The following is a 25,065-nucleotide window of genomic DNA, read 5'->3' as shown; positions in this document are numbered from 1 at the left end:
AGACACTCCAGAAAATGTTCATTGTATAAGTTAGAGTTGTTTTCCCTCAGATAATAAGACAATAAGATGGGCTCAAATGTGTGAATTTTTTTTTCTTGTAAAATGTGGAAAACATGTCATGCCAAGTTGCAACACTTGTTGACGGGTTGCGTCTGGTATTCTAACAACTCAATCATCAACAATTCAATCATTATGCAGTTCGTGATAATTTAAAATAGAACTGTCTCTAGATGCGAAGACGTTTTCTTTTTGTTGTTCTATATGCATAACGATATGTGTCAGCATTACAAAATAAATGCATCAGAAGAAGATTTGCCAATTTTTTTCTAGAACTATTGTGGGAACAAAAGGAGGATGGTTGGGTGTGCGACATGTACAAAATGTTTGAGCTATGTTCTTTTTGATCAGTAATAAGTGCTTTATATTAATTATGAAAAAAGATTACATTTATAGAGTTTGTCACTAAGTCACATCATGACTAGCCCACGAAAACCAGCTCCAGCCCAAACCAAAACATTGCAAGATACCATTGCATACATTTGGATGATCACAAAAACCGATTCATAGGAGCCCATTTACACCCAAGCCCTATCCCCAAAATAAAACCGGTCCCCATAAAAGACAATACATAATCACTGAAACCAACCTGCAACTTGTTCGTGGGTAAAATTAGGAATTCCATCACCTCCACTTGACTTTGCCACGAAAGGTCCACCCCGCCTTAGCAATGCCACCACGACCCACCGGTAGGGATACATCCACTTCCTCCACCACGTCGGACCTACCACTTGTCTAGGCATTTTGTCATCTTTGCCGTAACGTCTTTTTCGAACCACAGGGAGATGACGCCGAACTAAGGTACATCTATCCTCACCAACTGCAACTATAGACCTGATTGGCGTTCTCTTCATCCTTTGAATGGCATTTCAGTTAGCAACACTCGCCAACTCGATTGATTTCACCACCTCCACTAGTTGGAACCGCCCCTTCTCTGCACAAGGTAAGTGTACCTCTACAGGACTATCCGGTGAACACATTATAATTGGTTCGAGTTCACCGTCCCCTGCACCAACCATCCACCAAAGGCCATCTCCCATATGCAACCCGACACCCAATTCTGCCCTATGCACAATATCCTCCAAACCCCTGACCCATTTCTGCTCAAGACAAACCCTTGCCACAAATACAACCTCCTCTTTTGCTGCACCCGCCTTCAACATCAAAGCAAGAAAGAGGGACGAGACGTCTAGATTGGAGCGAGGGTGCCAATCGTGAACCAAGTAATTCTCCCCATAAATAAAAAACACATCCTCCCAAAATTCATCTTGATCGATTTTAAACACTTTGCCAAGCCTCTAATAGTAATTGGCTTTGTGAAAGAAGGAATATGTCTTGTGGTCTGAAGAGAGAAATTGGCTTCCATACTGCACCCAACAACTAACAATATTTCTCTACCCTTTTCAAATGCTTCACCTTGGCTAAAATATAGAGAAAGTGGATGCCTTTAAAACCACCATTGAAGCCTCCAGAAGAAAGCTAATTGAACAATGAAAGCCCCATCATTTCAAAGCCTTCAAAGATCACAAATGCCACTCCCTTACTAAATGCACTTCACACATCCCAAAAAATTAATACTTCTGCAACCATTTTGAATGATACTCATCATGTGAATGTCCCCTTGCATATCAATTTGATTTAGAGGAAACCATGATCCCAATTTGATGGCAATTCTAACTCTGATGGTTCAATAGCCCTGAAGTTAAGAAGATCAAAATTATCACTTAATGATCCCATAGCCCCCACTTTTGACAATTTGTCAGCTAGAGAATTAGCCTTCGTAGGGACATGAGAGACCCTATTACCTCCACTTCTTCAAGCAAAGTTCGAATCTGTCTGATGTGTTTTTTTAAGTACCACATTTCCAATTCACCTTTGGCAATTCCATTTACCACTATTTGCGAATCACCCCCAAGGTGAAGTCTGCGGGCTCCCAATCTGATATCTAGCAATGTAGCTTCTACTGCTGCAAGACATTCAGGCTGTTTGTTTCTGCCATCAGCTACCCTCTTTTCCCCAATTGCTACAATACTGCTGTCTTCACTCCTTGCTAGTATTCCTAGTTCCGAAGGACCAGGATTCCCTTTTGATGCACTGGTAGGATTCCATGTTCGAACTGCTTAAGGAATGCCTTATTTAGAGGGTCTCCAAAGTTATCTAGACATTTAAATGGTGCAATTTAGACCCCTAACATGTTATACTATCATGTGGGTACTCTATTTCCACTAAAATGACACTTTGGGATCACCTCTAGGTCCTCTGAAGTCTCTATCAAGTCTGAATTCGAAAGTGACCTCTCCTAACACTCTTCCAAGTGGGATTAAGTTAAATACTTTATGGCGAAAAAATTTAGGTTAAGTGACTACATGCTCAAAACCCTAAATGACATGTCATCCACACATGGACAATACAAGTGTCAAGTGACACCTTAAGGTACATTACACATCGCGATGACATGTCTCTAATTACACATGAATTTGAATCTAGTACACACATTCAATTCATGTTTACAAAATAAAACATATAACAACGAGGTTTCGAATCCTCCAATAGATTCACCTTGGCTTTACTGTGTTCACATAAGATTTGGCCTTGGTTTTCTGATTAAATTCCATGGTTCAATTTCCTGCACAATAAACTCGAGCATCAGTAGTCCAAGGAAATATCATGTAACGATATATATGTACACAAACCGATATTACATAATGGCATTCAACATTCGTCATGCATATTAATTCATTCCAATTAACTTTTCCATCTTAAACAAACATCATATGAAATATTTGCAACATTAAAATATCATGAGCTACTCATCCACATCAATTCCTACTTTAAACATAACCAATTTAACATTCTGAGTATCATCATGATTCAGTTTCTATCATAACAATGAAACACTGAAAACATATCTAGTAAATCCTCAAAGCATATAAGATAGTTCCTGGTACATAACATGAGTAAAGATCACCATAATGCAGACATTAAAGGTACCATGCTAATATAAGTCTCTGTATAGCAAATCAAAAGTGTGTCAAAACATCGAGTCATAAGGTATCAAAATGTGACTAAATCATCTATGTTATGATGGGTCGGGGTGAGGCTCACAAACAATTGAGGTAGTATAAAAGGGGTGGTCTTCTATCAAAATATTTGTAGATGGCATTAGCATTCTTTTTTCTTTTTTACTTTGACTGCCAATGGTTCTATTTTGCCTACGCGCTTCTCCCCTTCTACTGCCTCATGCTCCACAATATATCTTAATATTGTTTCATTTGGTATGGGTGCATTTTTTCTAGGGCATTTTGTGACTTATCTTCTAGGGATTCTAGACAAATGCCTTGCCACTTGAAAATATGAACTTTTCCTTTCTACATCACAACCTTGACATTTCCAACGGAATGCACCATTGGAAGGGGTCTTACAATATCAACATACTTCTAGAAAGGAGAAGTAGAACGGGGTTCTATTCTTTGTTCAGTTGTGCTATTGCCAATGGAGGAAGAGGTAGATGCCATTGGTGGTTCATTTCCTACGGTGATATATTTTACACGTATTCAATATAAAAGCAATAGAATGAAAAATTCTAAAAGACAAAAGGTAGATCCCATGGACAGTTAAAGTGAAATGAAAAAAAAAAAACTTTAAACAAAAAAAAAAAAACCAAGTGGAAAAAACCTTACCTTTTCCACTCATTAAATTTTTGCAAAGGTGCATGAATGAGTCAATTTAAGAAGATCCATACATCAATCTTCCAAATTCTTCTTGCACAACTACAACTCTTGCTGAACCACCTATTTGTTCCAGCTCAAGAGAAAATAACCTATTTCCACATTACAAATGAGAGTTGAAACCAACATAAGCCTATTTCACTTTTTAGGGTTGTGGATTTCAAAAAATAATTAAATCTACAAAAAAGACAGTTTGGCCGCTGACTTTGACTGTCTGTGGGCCCAAGATTGGATCTGGTTTGACACATTTTGCATTTTTTTTGGCTGGTCTGCTGGGGCATGAACAGTCCGTGGTCTGGTTCAAACCAGGCCCCCATGGATCGGACCCTGTCCGGATGCACAGGTGGATCAGATTAGAATCATGGACCAGTTTGGACCACGGCTTTTCCAGAGGTCCATTCCAGTGAACTGGATATCCTAGTCTCTCAATAATTTATGTATTAATTCTTCTCCCATGGCACCATAGTTTTGACTTACTTTATTGTAAATGGCAGGCAGATTTGGAGTTACCGAGCTTTCATTAATCTAATAATCTTAGTTATCTTCTAATTATTTTATATTATAATTATTCTTAATTCCTATATTATTAGGAGAGAGTGTTTAACAAAATACATCAAAATTAAAAGTAGCCATGAAAGCCAATTCAGCATGAAGGAGCAATGATAGAATGCACGATGAAAATATAGGCAGCAATTAAATATTTGCCCAAAATGCTGGAACTGAAATACAAAACTGTAGATGCAATTGGAATTATATGAATTATATAACTGAATGCCTGAATGTGACATAGTGGCAATGAATTCAAAAAACCCTCTGTAGACATTAGTAATTTTATGGAACTATTAAAAAAAACTATGAACAATGCAAGAAGAATGGAATTTGTTGAATAGCTGTAGGTTTGGCACATTTTCTGAATTCTGATGGTAAATTTACCTTCTTTGTCTGCTTAGATTGTGGCCTCGCTCCTGTAGCTTCTTATTCTTTCGTTGACATATATTTACTTTCCCTAAGGAAAAACCTAAAATAAAATTTCCGCCCCCCTATTTGATAAAACTCTCCTCTTTATGCAATTTTTTTTTTCTTATTTTAATTTTTAAATCCCTTGCTTTACTGATATTAAAATAGGAATTGTTTAACTATTTGTTTATTTCATGTAGGAATTTTCACTCAATTTTAAGTTAGGTCTGAAACTAAAGTATTTGCTTACCTTGTTTTATTATTATTATTAATGTTTCATCAAAGGAATCAATACCTGTTGGGACCTGTGAAGTAAAGTCCTATGCACACCACTATAACCCCTGTTCACGTGATCTGCCCTCCACCAATGTCGGGATAAATCTAGGGTAATCAAATCTGGGACTATCATCTGTATTTTTCAATGGCCTGACCGTCTTGTCCACTACTGAGGACTACCTTATTTTATTATTATAATTAGCATATTTACTAAATATAAAATTCAACATTTATACAAGCTATGATATTATAAAATTTAATCCTAAAGCAATTACTCCACACCATAGTAGGCTCCTTGTAATTTCAAAATTTGTTATTACTATCATTTACTTTAAGTTAATTTGATCATGTCCAAAATAATAAAAAGCTAGTTGAATAGAAAACCATTCTCTTTAATGTGTCCATCTTATTATAATTAAGTTAGCAATTCGGTAAGTATTCATGGCCAAATAATCAAAATTTATCAGGTAGTTTAAGAGAGGTTATGGCAAATATGGACATAGTGGACACAATAAAGAACTCGGTCTTATATGATAATGATCTTAGCCAAAAAAACAACTGATGCAATAACTTCTGGCATCTTATAGTATTTATTTGAAAAATTCTCTTTGCTTTATGTTTTTTCCTATGTTACCCGGGGACGCATTTCCGGCAAAATTGACCCCGTCCCCACGTCCCCCTGTCCCGGAAACTCGGAAACTTCCGGAAACCTTTCCCTTGGCTGTCCCATAAAATTAATGTTTCAGTTTTGATAATTTGTTTGATTTCCACTCTCATGTGAACTCTAAAGTTAAATTATTTAACATAAACATTATATGTTAAGGTTCTATAATTTATATAAGCACGCGTTATCCATTTTTTATATGAATATTTAAAATTTCCCTGTATATTTCAAATTTTCCCTTCTTTTTATATAGCTGTTCCCATTGCCGTCCCCTGCTGCCCCCTGCTCCGAGAAAAAAAAATCCGTCCCGGAAACCCGTTTCCCCGTTCCTACATCCCCCCGTCCCAGAAACCTGGGGTAACATAGGTTTTTTCCCTGCTTGGTAGATGTAACACTGCAGTTTTGATAGTCTTTCTTCGTGCTTTAGTATTTTTTTGTGTAAATTGTATTTTTGAATTTAATAGAATTTATCTGAAATGATGTCCTTTACCTCCTTCCTCTGCTACCTGGTAAATGGATGTTTCATAGCATTTTTTATGGAAGTTTTCTTATTATTACTCTGCTGCTGAATTCTACATTGTGGATGTTGATTACAAATTGCACATATTGTTCATATTGATTGGTACGATCTGCAGCTCAACATGAGGAGCTAGCTTCTGGACCTATTGAGGACTTGATTGCACATCGTGAGCATAGGTATATTATGATCTTGATTACATGGAAAGTTGCTTGGGAATGGTGATTCATTTAAAAACTAATACATGAAAATATTCACGTAGGTATCGTATTTCTGGATCCACGTTGCGTGCAGCCCTTGACCGCAGCTCAAGTGTGGCTCCTGTGGATTGTTTATCATCTGAAAATGAAGATCTGAGCCAGAGACAAATGCTTCAGGAAGAGAAGAATCCTGGTGGTTTCCAGAATATAATTAGAGAAAGGCCTAATCAATCTTTTCCTCAAATTGAAACTCAAGGAAGTGAGGAAATTTTTCCTAGACTTGATGAAAGATGTGGAAAGGCATCACAGGCTGTTGATGTAGCTGAAATTCTCAGAAGGTGGACACATGCTTTGCAGCGGATACATAAGCAATCTCTTAGACTGGTAACATATCGTAGTCTAAACTGAATGATTTTTTCTTTCCTTGAGCTGGATATGACTATAGCAACTAAGCCGTGCTTATTGCAAATGCATTAGTTGTGTGTAGCTGTTAAATTAAGTATACCGCTTCCTTTGTTAAGCTTTCATTACAAAGAATTGGATAATGTCGTTTCAGTTTCTTTGCTCAACGTGGTATTGCTGTTATTTATAATTTAATTTCTTGTTAGTTGTATGCATTGGTTTGACATAGCTGTTCCATTAGTTGTTGGCACTAGATTATAATACAAAAGGCATAAATAACTGCCATCATGATTGTCTTATAGACTAGTGGCAGAAAATAAGATTAGAATGAATAGATATCTGTTGCTGTGTGCTGGGAAGCCAAAGATAAAAATTTGCAGTAAAAGACTTCAATACTACACCGAGAGACATTACTATGTAATTTGTTTCAATGCATTGTCTGGCCTCACAAATTTATTCATATAGGATTTTGGCTAAAAGCTTCATAGGTGGTGTGTAGGTGATCCCTAATTGTTTTGTTTTTGTCTTAAAATGTTGTTTGATGCTTTAAGACTTTAGTGCTTATGGCAAACTTCTGAAAAAAAACACAACCTTTGATGCCAATTTTCAAGTACAATATTTATAAATCTTATTTTATTTAGGCTTATTAAAGGAAATAATTGAATTTTTATAGCTACACTTATTCTTTTTCAACATTTAAATGATACAATCTTGGGTACATCTATAGGCCAGGTCAAATGATGGGGCTGGCCCAGAACTGTTGAAAAATACCTCAGAGTCTGGAGGGAATGGGCATGCAGAGTCTCTGCAGGCAACCCTCGCAGAGCACCGTCAGCATCTGGCTAACATTCAGGTATGCTGGTCAAGGGGTCTTTTGAATCTTTGGACCATGGCCAATTTGTTTTTCATTATTCATGATTGTTCTTTCTGTGCTTGGCTCTTACTTGATCATGTTAAATTACTATTGAGAACTTCACGTGTTTTAACTTTACAGATTGAATTGTTTGTCTCATTAAGAATATGTTACATTCACTTCTAGGAAATTTCCAGGCGCCTTTTACCTTAATTGAGTTGCTGGAAGACTATTGGAAATATCTCAAACCTCATTTGGCTCCCACAGAGCATGACACAACTCATACAATTTTGTTTTAACCATTTGTTCTTTGAAAGTGTTTATTGCAAAATTTGAACCAAGGGTCTGGCAAACAAATATTCCTTTCCATTTCAAAAACATAACAAAATAACTATAAAATTACTGTCCCTGCCATTATAATCAGATGCAGAAAATAAAAGAAAATAACCCTCTACATTCCCATGTCACAATCAGAATGTATTTCCCTCTCTTGGCAGCCTCACGACTCCCCTAAAAGACGAACCCTTTCTGTGTAAAAGGTTTCACAGTAAATAATACAACTCGGTTGCATATCAGTTCCAATAACTGTTCCTTGAAATACATCTGTTCTCTATTTTGAGTCGATCCTCCTTTTGTATAATAAGTGGGGGCTTATTATGAAGGTGGTTTTTCTTCTTTATAATATAAAATCAATGTTTTAGAAAGAGAAGTGAGGAACATGTGGTCTGGGTATTGATGGGCAAGACCCAACAATGGACTTTGATGAAGGTCATGTCCAAAGTAGCCTCAACATGCATGGGCTTTTTCTACGTGATGTGAGTGTATACTCATTTGCCACAAGCGGGACCAACCCTCTTCATTTGCCTCTTGGTTAGATATTTAAAGACTTCTATCATTGTTCAAATGCACACATTGGATTTGTGTTTCATTCTCAATTTCTATACTACCAATCACCATGAGACACTAATTGACATTTCGTCAAGTATTGTACTCACTTCCTCTTTAGCATCTAGTGTAAAGGGTTTCTTATTTAATTTTCATGCCTGTATATCGACGATGTCTTCTAGATCGATGTCCCTCGCACTAAATGATGCCTTGGATTTTACATTTGATCCAGAGAACTAAAAAGATATTGACAGGAGTTGCATTCGGTATTGATACTTGAATGTCTGAATTCCACACCACTTCATGCGTTATAGCTGAGATTTAGTTTAACACCAAAACTATTGACCTTGAACATGAGAACCAGGTGCCCTTTGGAGTTATCTTCTCTGATTAATCATTGATCAAATTCACACATGCCTTTCCTTACCATGGCTTTTTGGGCTGTCTTGACGTGTATCTCCTCATGTATGTGACATTGCTGAATGCCCCAGCTTTATAATGATCATTGGGTTTATAACTGAGGAAAAAGAAACAATATGTTCTGCTGCCGGTGTCAGTCTCTTTATTCTCTATCCACGTACTGTCTCAACCACAGGATTTTGATAAGAGAGAGTTATCGACCTTGGGTTTCACATATGCCTGATCAAGGAGAGATACTTAACATATGCAATAAGAATAAGCTTTCAAGTTTGAATCATGGAGATTAGGATCAATTTGGAACTCAAAGACTATATCACCGAGTTGTTTAAAACTCTCCCATGGCTTGGTGGCTTTGGTTTGATGTGTTTGGTCTCAGGCATTTCATTGAACAGATCGTGAGCATCCTTCATGCTTTGGTGTACAAAGCCAATCACAACTGATCAGAAGATCAAAAGGGGTTCCTTCTACAATATTCGGTGGTTCTCACAATGCAAGGAATAAACTTTGGCATTTACCCATATTATGATGGCTCAATCTGGCATATTGGGTCTACATGAGAGTGTGATATGTCACAAGGTGCATCGGCTTTTAATATGGCTTCGATGATCTCTTTCATGTTTAATCCACTTTTGATGCTAGGGATATTTGTCAGACGTGTATTTCCTTTTTTATCGGCACCTCTAGAATTCTGCCACATAATTTCTATTCCTTCAAAGATCTCAACATTGTGAATGCAAAATATTGGGATTCTCCTCCTGTGGAAACACCTTTTGCAATGCTTAAAATTGTAGTGGATGCAATGTGTATCTTTTATCCCAATGCCACCCCAACACACGATGTTATTTATATGATTCTTCTTTAAACTGTCTCAAAATGCCGTCTCTTGGAATTTATTTAAACAAGTTGCATTTGTAAGTTCAACCTTAACCATAAGCATGGTTTCACTTTCTATATATAGAATATCGAGGTCTTCAAAGTCAATTGATCATCCCATTAATGATGGTGAGAAGCATCTTCTCATCCCATTCATAGTATTTTGAATTGATGTCAAAATATCACGAATCCTGGGTGCCAGTGAACTGTCCAAATCCTCAAATCACTACAATGCTTTTTGAGCTTCAGATTTGTGCATTAAACTGTTTAATTGTTGACTTGTTCAGGCTTACTGTTTTAGTCTTTGAGTTGTATTTATCCTTTGGAATTTCAAATAAGACTTTAACCTGCATATTGTGCTTGCACCTACAGACTTGCAATTCTGCACCATGCATCTGAACCTCCGGACTTGAACTTGAACTTCTGAATCTGCATTTCTTCTGAACCAGTGAATCTGCATCCGAACCCATATTTCAAACCCGACAATGGTGGACATATGAAATTGAAGCTTGAACTTTGGCTCTGCAAACTCAAACTTTGAACATGAACTCGAAATTTGAACCTCGAACCATGTGAACCTTCGAACTTGAACTTGAAACCCATGGTTCAAGTTCGAGTTCAACACAATATCGAGATGCTGCCTCTATGCAGAACATACCTTACAAAGGCATTATTAGCAACAAAAACCAACAATATACTGAAACAATTTCCCCATAGGATGAATTTGCAAAGTTTAAAAACTCGGGTGCGAAAGCATGTTAACAAAGGGGACGATAGATAAGATCTTATCTAAACAGAACTCTGTTAGTACTTTTATTTGGCTTATATTCTAAAAGGCCAAATTGTGATTGAATGCTATATACTTCCATGAGGCTATTGGTTTTTGATTTGTACTGAAACACACTAAATCTGTAAGCACTTAAATTATCATCGATATGCATTTTAGTTGTATGCTGTTGTGAGAAGTATTCAACCAAATTGCATTCATTTTCTTGGGGGGTGGATTGCCCCTAAGAGATTTGCCTTGATTATAACTGCAGATGATAACAACAGAGAAAAATTCAAATTTACTGGGTTTCAATTATTAAGAGATGTAAGAAATTGGTTTAGGTAGATAACATTGTTGTATGAGGATTATGGATGATGCCATATTGGTCTAAAACTAGTATTAATTATAGATTACCATTGTTGAACTCTGCACAACCATACTGATTGGTGTCCAAGCCCCTTATGTTTTTGGCAATGGTGGTTTAAAACCTTAATATGTGGCAAATGTCTTTTTTATGATTCTCTTTTTAAGGAGTACCCCATAGAATCACATTGGCTGGTGTAATTTCCTTGGTAGGATTGTTAACTCAAGTCCACCAAATTTTAATAATCAACTCCTAGTTCATTTTTATCACAAAGTTTCAGATATGGGCAAGGGGAGAGCATATTGTGATTATGATGACAACGAATACAATGAATAACTTATTTTGCAGTTAGCTGATCAAATTACGACAATATCAAACCAACATAATTAATTTGTGCAAATATGGTAGATAATGATGTGCAAATTACAATCATGTTGAACTGAGAGATGATGAGTGGAAATGTGTTAGTGCTAAAATTCCTGATTATAGCACCTGATTTTGGTTCATGCCAAATTGGCGAATAATAATATGAAACAAATGGATCTATGTAATGTCTCCTTTTTGGCTAAGTTGTGAATTCGGGACAATTACCCATTATTCTTACTGTGAATTGCAATATATGATACCACTTTTGTTATTTTTCAACAACAATATCTATTTATCTATCTATTTGTTAGTCAGTCAGTTTGTCTATCTATCTCTCCATCTATCTGGTTGTCTGACTATCTATTTGTCTATGTATCTCTCTATCTATCTGTCTGTTTATTTGACTATCTATTTGTCTGTCTATCTATATGTCTCTCTCTCTATTTGTCTATCTATCTATTACTCTATCTCTCTATATCCGTCTATTTATCTACCTATCTGTCTATCTATTTGTCTGTCTACCCATCTATCTCTCTTTTTCTCTTTCTATATCTTTCTCTATCTGTCTATCTATCATTCCATTTCTCTATCTATCTGTCTGTCTGTCTATAGATCAATTTGTCTGTCTATTTCTGTATCTATAGGCAAACAAAATAAACGCACCATATATTGGCGACGATATTTGCTAAAAATCGCGGTGCCTTTTTTTGATTGATATTGCGCTTAAAACAAAATACCGCGCACAAATATCGTTGACTGTGAGGTCAACAAGAAAATGAATGTCATCTCTTCGATTATTGGAGGTCGAGTCTGATTATCGATTAGTAATTTTTGCAAACATTAATTGTTGTGAAAGGATTATCTTCAGGTCAAGTGGCTAAATCAGATTGGCCATTTCTTCTCAGTGCCCAATTTTTCATATGCGGCCCTGTTAGTTAGCGATTATTTCCTTTTGATTGTGAATTGGCCCACGTTGGAAGATATTACTACTTCAATGAATACCTTGGACTCTCCATATGGATAACGTTCTTTTGTAGTTCTGTTTAGAATGTTTTTATTCATTTATTTGTTTAATATTTTTATCAAATATATTTTGATTATTTATTATAATTATAATATTCTATTTAAATATAGATTATATTACAATATTATCAGATTCAAAATATCCTTCATCATTACATTAATAATGATTGATTTAATAACAAGTTTATTACAATTTATTTCTATTATTTATTTATTTATAATATCTGTTAATTATTATTTATGTTATTTATTGATTAAATATTATCTATTTCGATATTATCATTATTTAATATTTTACTAATTATAATTATTAAAACTATATTCGAAATGGAGATATGACATATGGTCAACCAATTTGTTTGCAATCACCATTGCCAACGACGGAGGTGTGCCTTTTGTGACAATTCTTGGATTCCAAGTAACTATGTGAAGATTCTACAAATTTGGTGTGTATGTGTTTTTAAGAATATTTTATATTTTCAAATGTCCGATAAAATGCCGATTTATTGCTGAATTTCTCGTCGAGTTTTTGCTGATTCCGAATTTTTAAACTTTTTTGGGTTGGCCGAGAAATTGCTGATACTAAGTTTTTAAACTATGATATATATATATATATATATATATATATATATATATATATATATATATATATATATATATATATATATATATATATATATATATATATATATATGGGGACGGGGGTACTTAGGGTACCGGTATAGGTACTTGTACGACTATAATTGATAATAGGGGACAGGGGTACTTGGGTATGTCAAACTTTTTTCTAAATTATAATTTTATATTTAGAAAAAATCTGAAATATTATGAGTCATGACAATGGTTTTCCAAAACAAGAACAGTGATAAAGTTTGCAAAAACTAGGAGAAGAAAACCTCTGGTTGTAGCCCCATTGTCCCTAAACTAAATATTTTTTCAAGGAGGGTTCCTTGTTTTACAAATGTGAGTTCTTGGCTTAGCCATGATAACAACATGGTACATTATTGAAGAAACATTCCACTTATTACAATTGTCTTTTTCCAATTTATGTTACATTTTGCAATTTTCTTTTGATCATGTTGATATCTATCAATCCTTCTTTTGATCATGTCGCTCCCTGCCGATCCTTATTCAAAAAGCTACCTGGCCGAGCCCTACATGTTCATCTTGGCTAAGATCTCTGTTTGTATTTTAATTGCAAAAAATTATGATTGCTTTAAGAATAGCTTCCCAAATAGATTAATACAATAGATCAGTTTCTTGTCTAGAGAGTATGCTCTTAATTTGAAAAGGATACTTATATTTGTTTGTACGACAAGTTTTACTAACGTTTGAGTTGCTGCTATTTATCATAAGAAAATTTGTTTGCTCTTATTTATTTATACTATCGGCACATGCTACGAATCACAAATGTACTTGCAACTTGTGATGCTGATAAAGTATTAGCTTGTGCGAGAAGTGATAATGAGTAAATACACTCTAGTGAATGGCTTGTTAATGGGCTCTTAAGGGTTAATCCTTCTTGTAGAAGAGATATGTGCATTTGGCTTGCTCCAGAGGAGGGATGGATTAAGATCAATTTCGATGGGGCTGCACGAGGTAACCCGGGCTCATCAGGATGTGGGTGCATAACACAAGACCACAAGAGAAACATCTTAGCTTTTGCGGCAAAACGTCCAAGGGATGGCACCGTAATGTGGCAGAATGCGAAGCAGCTAAAGAGGCTCTTATTTTAGAAATCAAGTTTGGTATAAGCAGAGTGCATTTGGAAGGAGATTCCGAGATTATAATAAACGTAATTAAGAAAGGGAAATTGGAGTCATGGCACCTTGACCAACACATAGGCCAGATTAAGTGTCTATTTTAGGAGTTTAAAGACTTCAGAAGTACCCACATCTATCGAGAGGCCAACAAATTGGTAGATAAGTTGGCAAATTTGGGAGTAGATTGTTCCTTGGAGAACTAATATGAAATATTTGAAGACCTAAGGCATCTTAATTTTGATTGAGGGCTATGGGCTTTGGAATGGTTTTTATTAATAAATTTCCCCACCCATTGAGTGAGCATTTCTTTCAATCATGAGATATTGTCCTTGAGACGAAGGAGCATTCATTAAGGAGTAACTCCTTGCGCGTGTTAGAGGCTTTGTAATCCTAAAGAAGCACCCTTCGAAGTTTGAGCTTCCAGAGATTTTGAGGGCGTAAAAAGGTGGACTAGGTTTTGATATCTGCAGAGGCTGTTCGGAAATCTGAGATGGAGGCCAATTTTGCTTTGGAATCGAAGAATCAAATACAATCGTATGAAGGGATGATCTCGGCGAGAAGGTTGAAACACATTTTTATGTTTGAGGACAAGAAATTTATGACTGGTATTTCTGAGATTTTGTGTTTGGAATACCTTGACACTTACTGGAGGCGTAGGTCCAATCTGGATATTGCATCCCTTTCTGTGGCACTAGCTCTGATGGTTGGTGAATTCAAGGAGGAAGTCCGTTGGGTTGTGGTTGCTTGTATGGATCCATAATGGGTGCTGGGGAATGATGATGTAATTGACAGAGCGGTGTTTGGTTTCAGCTTGGACATGGGGCAGGGCCCATGATTAATGATTGGTGGGGGCGATACTGAGGTCCAACCTCTCGTCATATCGTCCTTTGCATCTCCATAGGAAGTGCATGTTTCGAAAGCAGAGCGAGGTTGGAGGAAGGTGGTCACGTACTTGGAGGAAACGGTTTTGTATAAGGACTAGGCTCGAAGAGGTTTTATGAAATCGACTCCATGCAAGAGCGCGAGGATGCTAGGGGAGCACTTGAGACATCAAATGACACGGGTTGCTTCAGGGGAGGAAACGGTGTTGGGTGTATGAATGGACGTGTCGCTGGAGGCTGAGAATTGCACAACTTCAACAGGCAAGAAGCGCCCTCGGGGATCTGGAAGAAAGGGCATGGTGCAGGCTGTGGGGGACGATGATGGAATCCCAAATTTTACCAAAGAAGATGCAGATAAGTGGTTCAAGGGATGGTAACTAGAGCCTTTTTGGATTCTGATCTTGGTTTTTGATTTGCTGTGTTTTTCTCTCCTCTGCGCAATATGTTAAAATACTTTAGTAAGGGTGCTGGTTTTTGTTTGGGTGTTTATGCCATTTTTGTCAATTGCCGATTGTCAAATGTAAATGGGGATCGGGGGTATAGGTGTGGATGCTTGTATGGAACCACTCAGTACTGTGGCAAACTTGAATAGTATTATCGCTGTAAATCTTTATTTCTACTTAATACAAATAAATGTTACATTTACATCATTACAATATGTCTGTTTCTGTACACATTGTACTTAGTCTATCAAAGAATACTTATTATTGAAACCAAATCAATGCAATGAAGTCTGTACATGCAATAAACAGGACCTATATAGGACAATTTTTTACTGAATTGAAATACCAGCTTAGCAAACATATATTTCTATGACTTTCCTGAATCCTTAAAACCAAAGTTTATGATTAAACAATTTGAATCATTATCATTTCTACTTCAGAGTTCAGATGGATTTGTTTAGGATATAAGGGAAACAGATTAAGATGCCCATATAATTTACCATGTATTTCATATGGTTATTAAAATATCCTCATATTATTACTAATCTTTTGTTCAAGAAAACTAAATGTAATGAATTAAAATATTTACGAGCTATGCTTGATCATACCTCATTTAATTACTGCGCAACTTATTAGTCGAATGTTGTCTTTAGCAAATTAGTGACAAATTTTCAGGTCTAAACAGTGGAGAAAATTAGAGACAAAGTGCTGCAAGTTTCAGGATTATAGTGATGATACAGGCGAATGCAGGAAGAGATAATGTCCTGATCTATCTAGCAAAATCAAGCTACGAAAGATCATTTTATAAATAATGGAATTAGTGACAGATTTCTAATTACTAAAAATTAATTGATTTGATAACCCTTACAGGTAAGCTAAATTCATACCATATTAGATTTAGAATATGTTTACTTATATAAACCAAACAACTGCTGTATACGGTAGCGGATTCAAATAAGAACAGAGAGAGACCAAAGAAAAGGAAAGAGGGACGAGACCAAGATAAAGGAAATAAGGGGAGAAGCCGATAGGAACAAATATAAGGAAAACCAGACAGAGAAACACCTAAGAGGAACATACAGGCACAGAAAATGCCGCAAGGTGCCAGCAGATCAACTCAGAAACAAGGGCCGCAAAGATGGAAAGAAGCCAAAACCAACCGGAAGGGAAAAAGAGAAGACCTGAAAACTAAAACATAAAGACAAAGGAAACACCTTCCCCTAGCTGAGGCCAATACCAATCTAAGGAGAAGAAACATAGAAGAAAAGAAAAGGAAGAAGAGAGGGAGAGGCTGAAAAAGAGTCTTTCCGAGCCCAGCAAAACAAAGGGAAATACGACAAAGAATGCTAACAAGCGAAAAAAGAATCTTAAACCCTCGGTGTCAGGCTACCAAAGAAAGACACTAAACTTAAAAAGGATTGACCTCAATATTCTTAATAGTATGACTAGTAAGTTTTACTAATAAGTTTAAATCTCTAATTAAAACCAAATTATTGTTTGTCGATTCTAGTTGTGTTTAGGTTTGGAATGGGGACGTTACAATCTAGCTGTTAAAATCACTAAGGAACTTCTCATGGTAATAGCATAGCAGTTAACCATCTGGGATTGTTAATAATAATGATCAAACTATTAGCAGTGAACTGTCCTGTTAATACAATATTAGATTTATGAAATCAGTTGTAATTAAAATGATTATCCTGCATAATCCGACTGAAAAATGTTGCACTGTAAACTGGAAATATACTGATACCAGGGAAATGAACTTAAAACCAACTTTAAATGACTAATAAACTACCGCAATGAATGGTACAGATTAGTATGAAGTTATAAAATGTGCAAGAAGTACTATGTCGTGTACGAAATTTGTAGAGCCAATTGTAACTTTAATTTTTTTGATTTCACACTGTAGTCTATATTCATGCAATGGTTTAAACTTCTAGTTTGAAAGTCTCAGACAAATATGAATCCTCAGACAAAACCCTAGTTTGAAAATCGCAGGGTTTTGATTATGAAGCAAGTATCACAGAATAATTTCGAAAATAGGCTCTGATAATTTCGGAAAAGAAATTATAATTTTCGAAAAAGAAAATAAATAAATATTGCCTCTGATACCATATTACGAAGTAATTGGTAAAATACTTTCTTGTTGTTAACAAAGATCGAAAGGTCATTAGATACAAAAGAATAAAACAATGTTTCCTTAGGAAATGATCATAAAGAATAGAAACATTCTATTCTAACAGAGAAAGCTAAAAATGTGAAAGCTAACTAACACTAACTAGATATTTACAATAGATTACCATTAACTAATAATAGACGATTATCTATTATCGTAATAATTAACTCCCTAGGTTTGTGGCATCCTAGCTGTCTCTACATACTATATATACAGCTAAGATCTGTGCATTCTTGAAAGAAAACACGATGCAAGAAAGGGTTACAGTTCTTAATTCTAAATGAGCACTGAAAATTACTTAAATAGAAAGGCCTTGGTCTGGCTACTTTATTCATAAATGATAAACATATATTAGAGACACTATCTACTTGCATGGCTTGGTATCTACATTTTCAATTATTTCTTGTTGGCACAGGTGCTTATTGGTCAGCTTAAGGATGCCAGACCAGCAATGGAGGCATCAATATCAACCCTTCGTGAAGAAGTGAGTAAAGCTGTGGCTTGTGCTCCAACAGTGAGACAACAATCGTCATTAGTGTCTCCACACAGATCTGAGAAGGTGAGCTATTTTTATAATTTTCACTGCTTTGGACTGTATCATGCCATATATGAAATCTTCATGTGTTGGGGTATTGATTTGTCATATGAACGTAGTTCAAAATTTTATGCCTATACTTATTTTTGTCAAGAACTACTTTCTTATCCCTGTACCTATCTATGTCTAGAACTGCTTTCTTATTGTTGGACCCAATTTTCCAAAAAATAATTTCTTAACAAGTCCTATTACTGTTAATTTATAAACGTTATTTTGTGCAACTTCTTAGTGGATATAATGCATGGCAAAATTTTCTAAGCTTTTAGCTTCTTTAGTTACTCCTTTGCATCAATTTTGAACAAACTAACCCAAATAGTGTAAAAAAATGACACTTTAGATGTTTAAAACTCTGACACGGGAATAACTTGAATGGTTGAATTTTCAATAATTTGGCACTTCGCAAATTTATTGAATATTTAAAATAACATAAATTTTAAAAAATATTATGAAAAAACCATACATATTACTGAAATTACACAATATAGTTCTGATTTTCTTAAAATAAAAACCAAAAGTATAGTCTGGGACACATCATAGACCAAAACATTCCAATAGTACTCACTACCAAAATCTCTGCAAGGTTGGGATAAATGTGGATGGCAAGTGTTTGAAGACTAGGTGCTGTAGCACCATGATTTTCTTATCAAAGATATCAATATGCTAAGATAACAATTATAACTTCGTCAGTATTTTAGTCAACTTAAAATAAATAGTAAACTAAATCTATATATCTATATGTATATTTTGTGGCTGCTGAGAGATTGAATGCAAAAATATTGTCCGCTGCCCTTGTTAATTATATTTTATCAAGTATAGGTCCTGAAAGTTGTCATTGACAACGAACCTTTCAAAACATGTTCGGAAGCCAAGCATAACCTCTGCATCTGCTTGAAGTAATGGGAGAAAAATAATCTGGGGTTCAAATATGTTAATGGAATTGTTGGTCCACCTCCAATTAATAATGCACCATATGGGTTCATTTTTAGTTTAATTCTACTCATACAAATATTTAATTATTCTTTCACATTGGCCTTATGCATGGTTAACACAGATACCCACGGTTTTCTGATCCCTTCCTTCAATTGTGGAACCCTATCCAACTGTTTTGAAACCAAAGCAAAGTGGATGAAAATTCAATGAAAAATTAGTAATGAACAAATAAAAATATCAAAATTTTACAAAATGAGTACCTGGTAGTATTTTGAGATTAAAAAAACAGAATTTGGGGTTTAAAAAGTTACTATGGCAATCTCTTTCATGACTTTGGCAATTCTATTACCAAAAGTGGTGTTCACGATCCTCTTTACTTTGGCCTTTTCCCAATAAGGAGTCTTCAACCACCTTTCATTCACAAACATGTGTTAAAGGTTGAGCAATAAAACTACTATACTTTGTAAAGTAAAAAAAATTGTGTAAATTTTAATTGTATGAAATCTTGTCTTTTTGTGTGTTCTCATAAGCTTCATGACTTTTGTGGTTGTAGATGTATTTTGTGATATTTCTCATATCTTCAACCACATTCTTCACCTAGTTTTGTTTCGTCATGTGCTTATGGAGTGGGTCAATATATTGGGTGACACAAGGGCTTTAAAGAATGTTAGGTGCCTCTCCTTGAGAAGTTTATTGGATACCACGTATGCAACTACATTTCTAGTCACTACTTAGATGACATTTTTCACTCCCACCTCTATCACCTCCTCATTCAATATGTTGCATAAGGTCAATGCTTTTTTATTACCTTGCTTTAAAAAGATGAGTTGCCTCCCAGAAGTTGCTAACAATTTAATGAGTGTCCTATTCTTGCCGTCTATTCACTTGTTAGATAAAATGGTGCAGCATTTCTTTCTACAATCTTTGCTTTTGTTTTTCTACCTCTTACTGCTCCTCAAAGTCTCTTGCCTCTTCTGTTGCTTCCTCTTATCGGCCTCATTGTTGGTTTTCTAGGTCCACGACCCTTCTAGGGTCTATTAGGATTGAGATTGATTGTCTTTGTCCTTTCTAGTACTCTCTGGATGCCCCTCCCCAACTCTTCCTCTCGTGCCAGGAGTTGAAGAGGTGCATTAGAGATTAATATTTACAAGCAACACATTCGCACCAAGTGTTTCACCCCTATGGAGGTCTTCGTTTGACAATGGCTTTCTATGCTAAGCACTTTGTGTAGCTTCAGGATGGCATCATCGCTCGTCCTTTATACACTTCTTGTCGTTGGTTGAATTCCCTCAAGATCGACCTTGGATTGTTTAGAGTGGGTTCATATCATCTTCGGGTTCAGACTGACCACCAGTTCGATTGATTTGATAGCGTTTGCTAGCTTTGTACTCTCAGTGAGGTTGAGTATGAGGAGCACTTTATCTTTCGTTGTCTTGCTTCCTATGAGATTAGGGGTAGGTTTCAGCGTCTTTTCAGAGAGACCTGATCTATCTCCTCCTTCTTTAGGTATACAAACCAAAGATGTGTCACACTTTATCTACAGAAGGCTATTTGATTATGGGACCACTCTCTGTAGCACCTCTTGCACCCTCTGTCTGATCAGCTCAGAACCTCCTTTCCCCAAACAATGTGTGGTATCATTTGGCTTCCCCTTCTCATTCCAAGTTTGTGAGACCCCAAAGAGTTTACTTGTAGAGATACACTCTTCCCAGTTTAGTGGGTTACTTCTAGAGATAGTGCCATAGAGACCGCTGCTTTGCTATTGTGGCTTATCCTTGAATCTTGGGGTTTTTATTTGCAGCCTCGGTGCACTAGTTTTGCTGGGTGGCTTGCAGCTTTCTTCTCACCCCTTTTGTCCTCCTCTTGGTTCTCTGTGGTCTTGGTTTCTCTCTCTTTTTTGAATTTTCCAAGGTCACGAGGAGACAGGGAGAGTTGGAGGTCTCCGGTATTGGTGCTGGTACCGATATGCCAATTTTTCATAATAGGAGTCAGGGGTACTTGGAGGCGGCAATTTTTTTTATTAGTTTAAAGAGTCTAATACTAAATACAAAATACTAATACTATAAAACTAAAAGACTAAGGGCCTGTTTGGTTGCAAGCGTAGGAATTGAGAATTAGAATAGAAAATTTGAATGAGAATGGAGAATGAAGAATAGGAATGGAAAACTGTAATCCAATCTTGTTTATCCCTTGTTTGGTTATGCAAGCTTAAATTGGAATAGGGTTAACTTGCAATCGGCGCCATTTCTAAAGAAACAGTGGTCGAGTTGATTAATGGCCGTCTACAAGGGCAAAGATGTCTTATAGTCCTTCATTATTTGTGGAAGCTTTCACCAGAAAATAATCTCATGGATAAACTTGGTCTGCCAGCCCATAGAGATTGCAATGTTGTGGTGACCACGAGAAATGTGGAGGTTGCCCAAAATTCAAACGCTCATGTTTTTAAGATGAATATTTTATCAGATGATGACGGCTGGGATCTATTCACATTCTACACTTTTTTGGCTGGGATCTGTTCATTGGACTTGGAAGAGGTGGGTCGCGATATTGTGAAATGTGGAAATTTACCTTTGCCTAGTGAAATGATAGCAGCATCTCTTGCAAATATTTGAAAATATTTCTGAAGATGCAATCGGTGCCATTGGAAAATCGCTGAAATAATTGAAAATATTGAAAATAGAGTTTCTGTGCTTACCCCAGGTCAAAGCAGATTTGAAAATTTAATCAAATTTGAGAAAGTTAAAATAAATGCAAGAATAGCAATTCTAATTACAGGTATTTTTTGGAATGGACAAAAGTTCATTTTGGGGCTAAAATGAGAATACGTATTCCTATTCCCTATTCCTATTCCACGCACCAAACAAAGAATACAAATCATATTCTAATTTCCTATTCCTATTCCGGTTGTATTCCAGCAACCAAACGGGCCCTAAAGTAAATAATAATAGTAATGTCACATTAAAATAGAGTCAAATATTTCAAAACTCACATAATCACATTACTGTATCTCATAGTCATATTTGTTTTCCGAATATTGCATATGATCATCATCATATCAGATTGACAATCGCTGAGATTATCATTACATATTCAAATTTTAAATTCAAAAAAGTATAGTTTGATGCTAAATTGCCGATATGCAAACAAAAATGAACTAACTTAGTACAGTAAACAAAAACCAGAATCTATTTAGTACTAGTATGTTAATGGTACTATCATCTACTCTACAAGGTTGTGATCATCCATTGCAAGGTCTGCAGCTATCATGCTCTCCAAAAAATCATTTAAATTGTCATTGGTTTTAATTTTTGCATTAGAAACATTAAAATGAGGGCTAAAATAGATAAATAATTTAATATTATATTTTACATTTATTTTTTATTGGGAGACTTCGGTGATACTTCACTTTTTGGATTATGAGATTGGGAGACTTCAGGAAACTTCACGATGAAGTCTCCAACCTTTTTTGAGGTCTCCAGAGATCAAAAAGTCTCCAAGACGCGTCTCAGTCTCCGAGACGTGCCTTTTAGGAGGGAGATGGGTCTCCCCTTAACCATGCTTTTTTCTGTTATTCTTTGTTCTTTAGTAACTGTTTGGTATTCTTGCTGTTGGGGCTGTTCTCTTGGACTGCTCTTCAATCTATTTATCCATTTCTGGTCATTTGTTGGACATTAATAAATTTATCTTTATCTACCAGTAGTATCATAGATTTGTGTTTGGGATTCATCTTGCAATAGTGGACAACCCAACTTGTGATGACTGGAGCCTTGATTCCTGTAATTGCCATTGTCAATGCATTGAGTAAGTGCTTCCAATAGGGACTTGATGCAACATTAAATGAAATATTGTTGTCTTACCAGAATTTTGTACGTTAAAATGAAACCCTAGTGAAGGTAGGCAACCAAAAGTATCTGCAATGTCCTGTTTGCAGTTAAACTAAAAATTACAAAGACAAAAATTGCTGTATAAAATGGAAGTAAGATTTTTTATTCATTTGTTTTATTTTTATAAATATAGGTCTGTTTTAATTGTCGTGCTTGAAAATGTGTGTCATTGATATTTGATAACAGATTGAAGGTTATTATGTACATTGGCTGTACACATGAATGATTCTTTTTGCTATGTCAAGCATTCTAGAATGCATATTATTATATTTAAACCATCTATAAGTCTGACTTATTACTTCTTACTGCAAAGATAATTTTACAGATTAACATAAAATTGCAAGCATGCCTTTCCTCTATAGTTCCAATTTGCAACTGTCCCAGTCCAGTGATCTGTGGCAATGCTAATTAAATCTTCTTTGTTTTCAATTTATATTTTTTAAACTTGGTATTTTCTTCTGGTGTTGGATTGAGGTTTTCACCTACCATCTTAATATGCAATTAATTAAGAATGATAGCATGCCAATCATTGGTCACTGTATAGGAAAATAACAGTTATTGATGAATATTTAGCGTGCCTTTGGTTTTGAATACCATGTAGAGAATTCTCATCATGACACAACACTATGCCTATGTTGTTTGACAAACTCTAACTAGACCTTTTGTATTAACAAATCATCTTACCTTAATATAAAATGATAACCCTTACAGTTCCAAAATGGGAGCTTTGGAACAGGGTGTGGACATTCATCAATTTTGAACAATGGAGGAACTTTATCAGAAGCTGTAGTACAAGTCTGCAAAATTTAGTGGCATGTTCAACATATGTGAATTGTTGGACTAAATGCCTCAAAGAAATATGTTTTCAGTGGATGCCTGGTTTCAGTGGTTTATGTATCTCTGATATACACTACCGATTTGATGCCTAGGCTTTAGAAACATTCATGCAATTGCTTTTTCGTGATCTGATTATAAAAGACAGAACATCCTATATGATTATCACACGAGTATTGAATGTTAAAGTACATTAATATTAATCTGAATCAATTAACTAAGTCAAATACTATGCTTTGTACTATGACTACAATAACCACTATCACAGGAGGACAGTACTCTACTAGATAATAGAAATTAGAGAATTTAGGTTTTTTTATATTATTTAATTTTGGATTCAAATCTCACATTCATTTTCCAGAAAAGGTTTTCTTGTAGAAATAATAACCACCACACGAATATATTCTCTTCACTTTATATATGAAACTTGGGTAAAAAGCATAGTTACACCACCCTGGGGGACGGGGGGACGGCGAAACGGGGGGACAAGTTTCCGGGACGGGGGGACAGAGGGGCCTTAATTTGGGGACGGCGGGGGGACGGTGGGGGGACGGCGGTAGGGGACAAGAGGGGTGTATATATCTATGCATATGGTATTTAAAAATGTTAGTTATGAAAATATGTATTGCAATATAGGATGTAAAGATGTAAAAGAGTGAATACTTGAAACATTGCATTGAATTGGAACATCGAACATTAAACATAAATAGTTGAATTTGCAAATAGTGAATAGTAGGATGTCCCCCATCCTCGGTGGAGGTGGTGGAATCTAGTGGCACCGCTGAGGACGGGGAGACGGAGTCCCCAAGTCTCCGGTGCGTTGAAGTCTCCGAGACGTCGGGCAAAAAGGGGGGGGACGCGTCCCCGTGTTACTATGGTAAAAAGGAAGTTTGTCTCATGATTACTTTGTGAAATCTACAATTGTACAGAGGATTTTCAGAAGTGGTTGAAATTAAATCAAGAGTACTTGCAAATTAAACAATGGGAAGACAGAGGATACATGTCATCATCGAATATAAGTAACATAAGGCATTACAGCCAAAATGACATCGCTTTGCCGGTGATTATATGGTAAAATCTCAAGGCAACCAGCCCTCCCATCTAAAGATTGATGTGACTTGGGTTATTTGCACTAGTAATTATGTAACTACAATACATCTTTAATTTTGTCTCTTTGTAAATTTTCTAAGAGGTTCTGTACAGCC

At 35.8% G+C, this 25,065-nt stretch overlaps 1 protein-coding gene across 1 annotated transcript in view; it reads left to right on the top strand.

The window, feature by feature from the left end:
• The window catches only part of AUG6 (HAUS augmin-like complex subunit), a 114,511-nt gene that overhangs the window by 64,473 nt on the left and 24,973 nt on the right, over nt 1–25,065 (top strand). The window contains exons 7-10 of the mRNA XM_089829739.1: nt 6,318–6,378; nt 6,462–6,783; nt 7,529–7,654; nt 18,033–18,176. Of these exons, the coding sequence (XP_089685865.1) occupies nt 6,318–6,378; nt 6,462–6,783; nt 7,529–7,654; nt 18,033–18,176 (653 nt within the window). The remainder of the gene's footprint in view (nt 1–6,317; nt 6,379–6,461; nt 6,784–7,528; nt 7,655–18,032; nt 18,177–25,065) is intronic.

Source organism: Cupressus sempervirens, chromosome 1 (assembly GCF_028749045.1).
Source record: "Cupressus sempervirens isolate cs-2001-9-10 chromosome 1, ASM2874904v1, whole genome shotgun sequence".
NCBI lineage: Eukaryota > Viridiplantae > Streptophyta > Pinopsida > Cupressales > Cupressaceae > Cupressus > Cupressus sempervirens.
The sequence above is the reverse complement of the archived record's forward strand: the minus strand, read 5'-3'. Positions and strand labels throughout refer to the sequence as shown.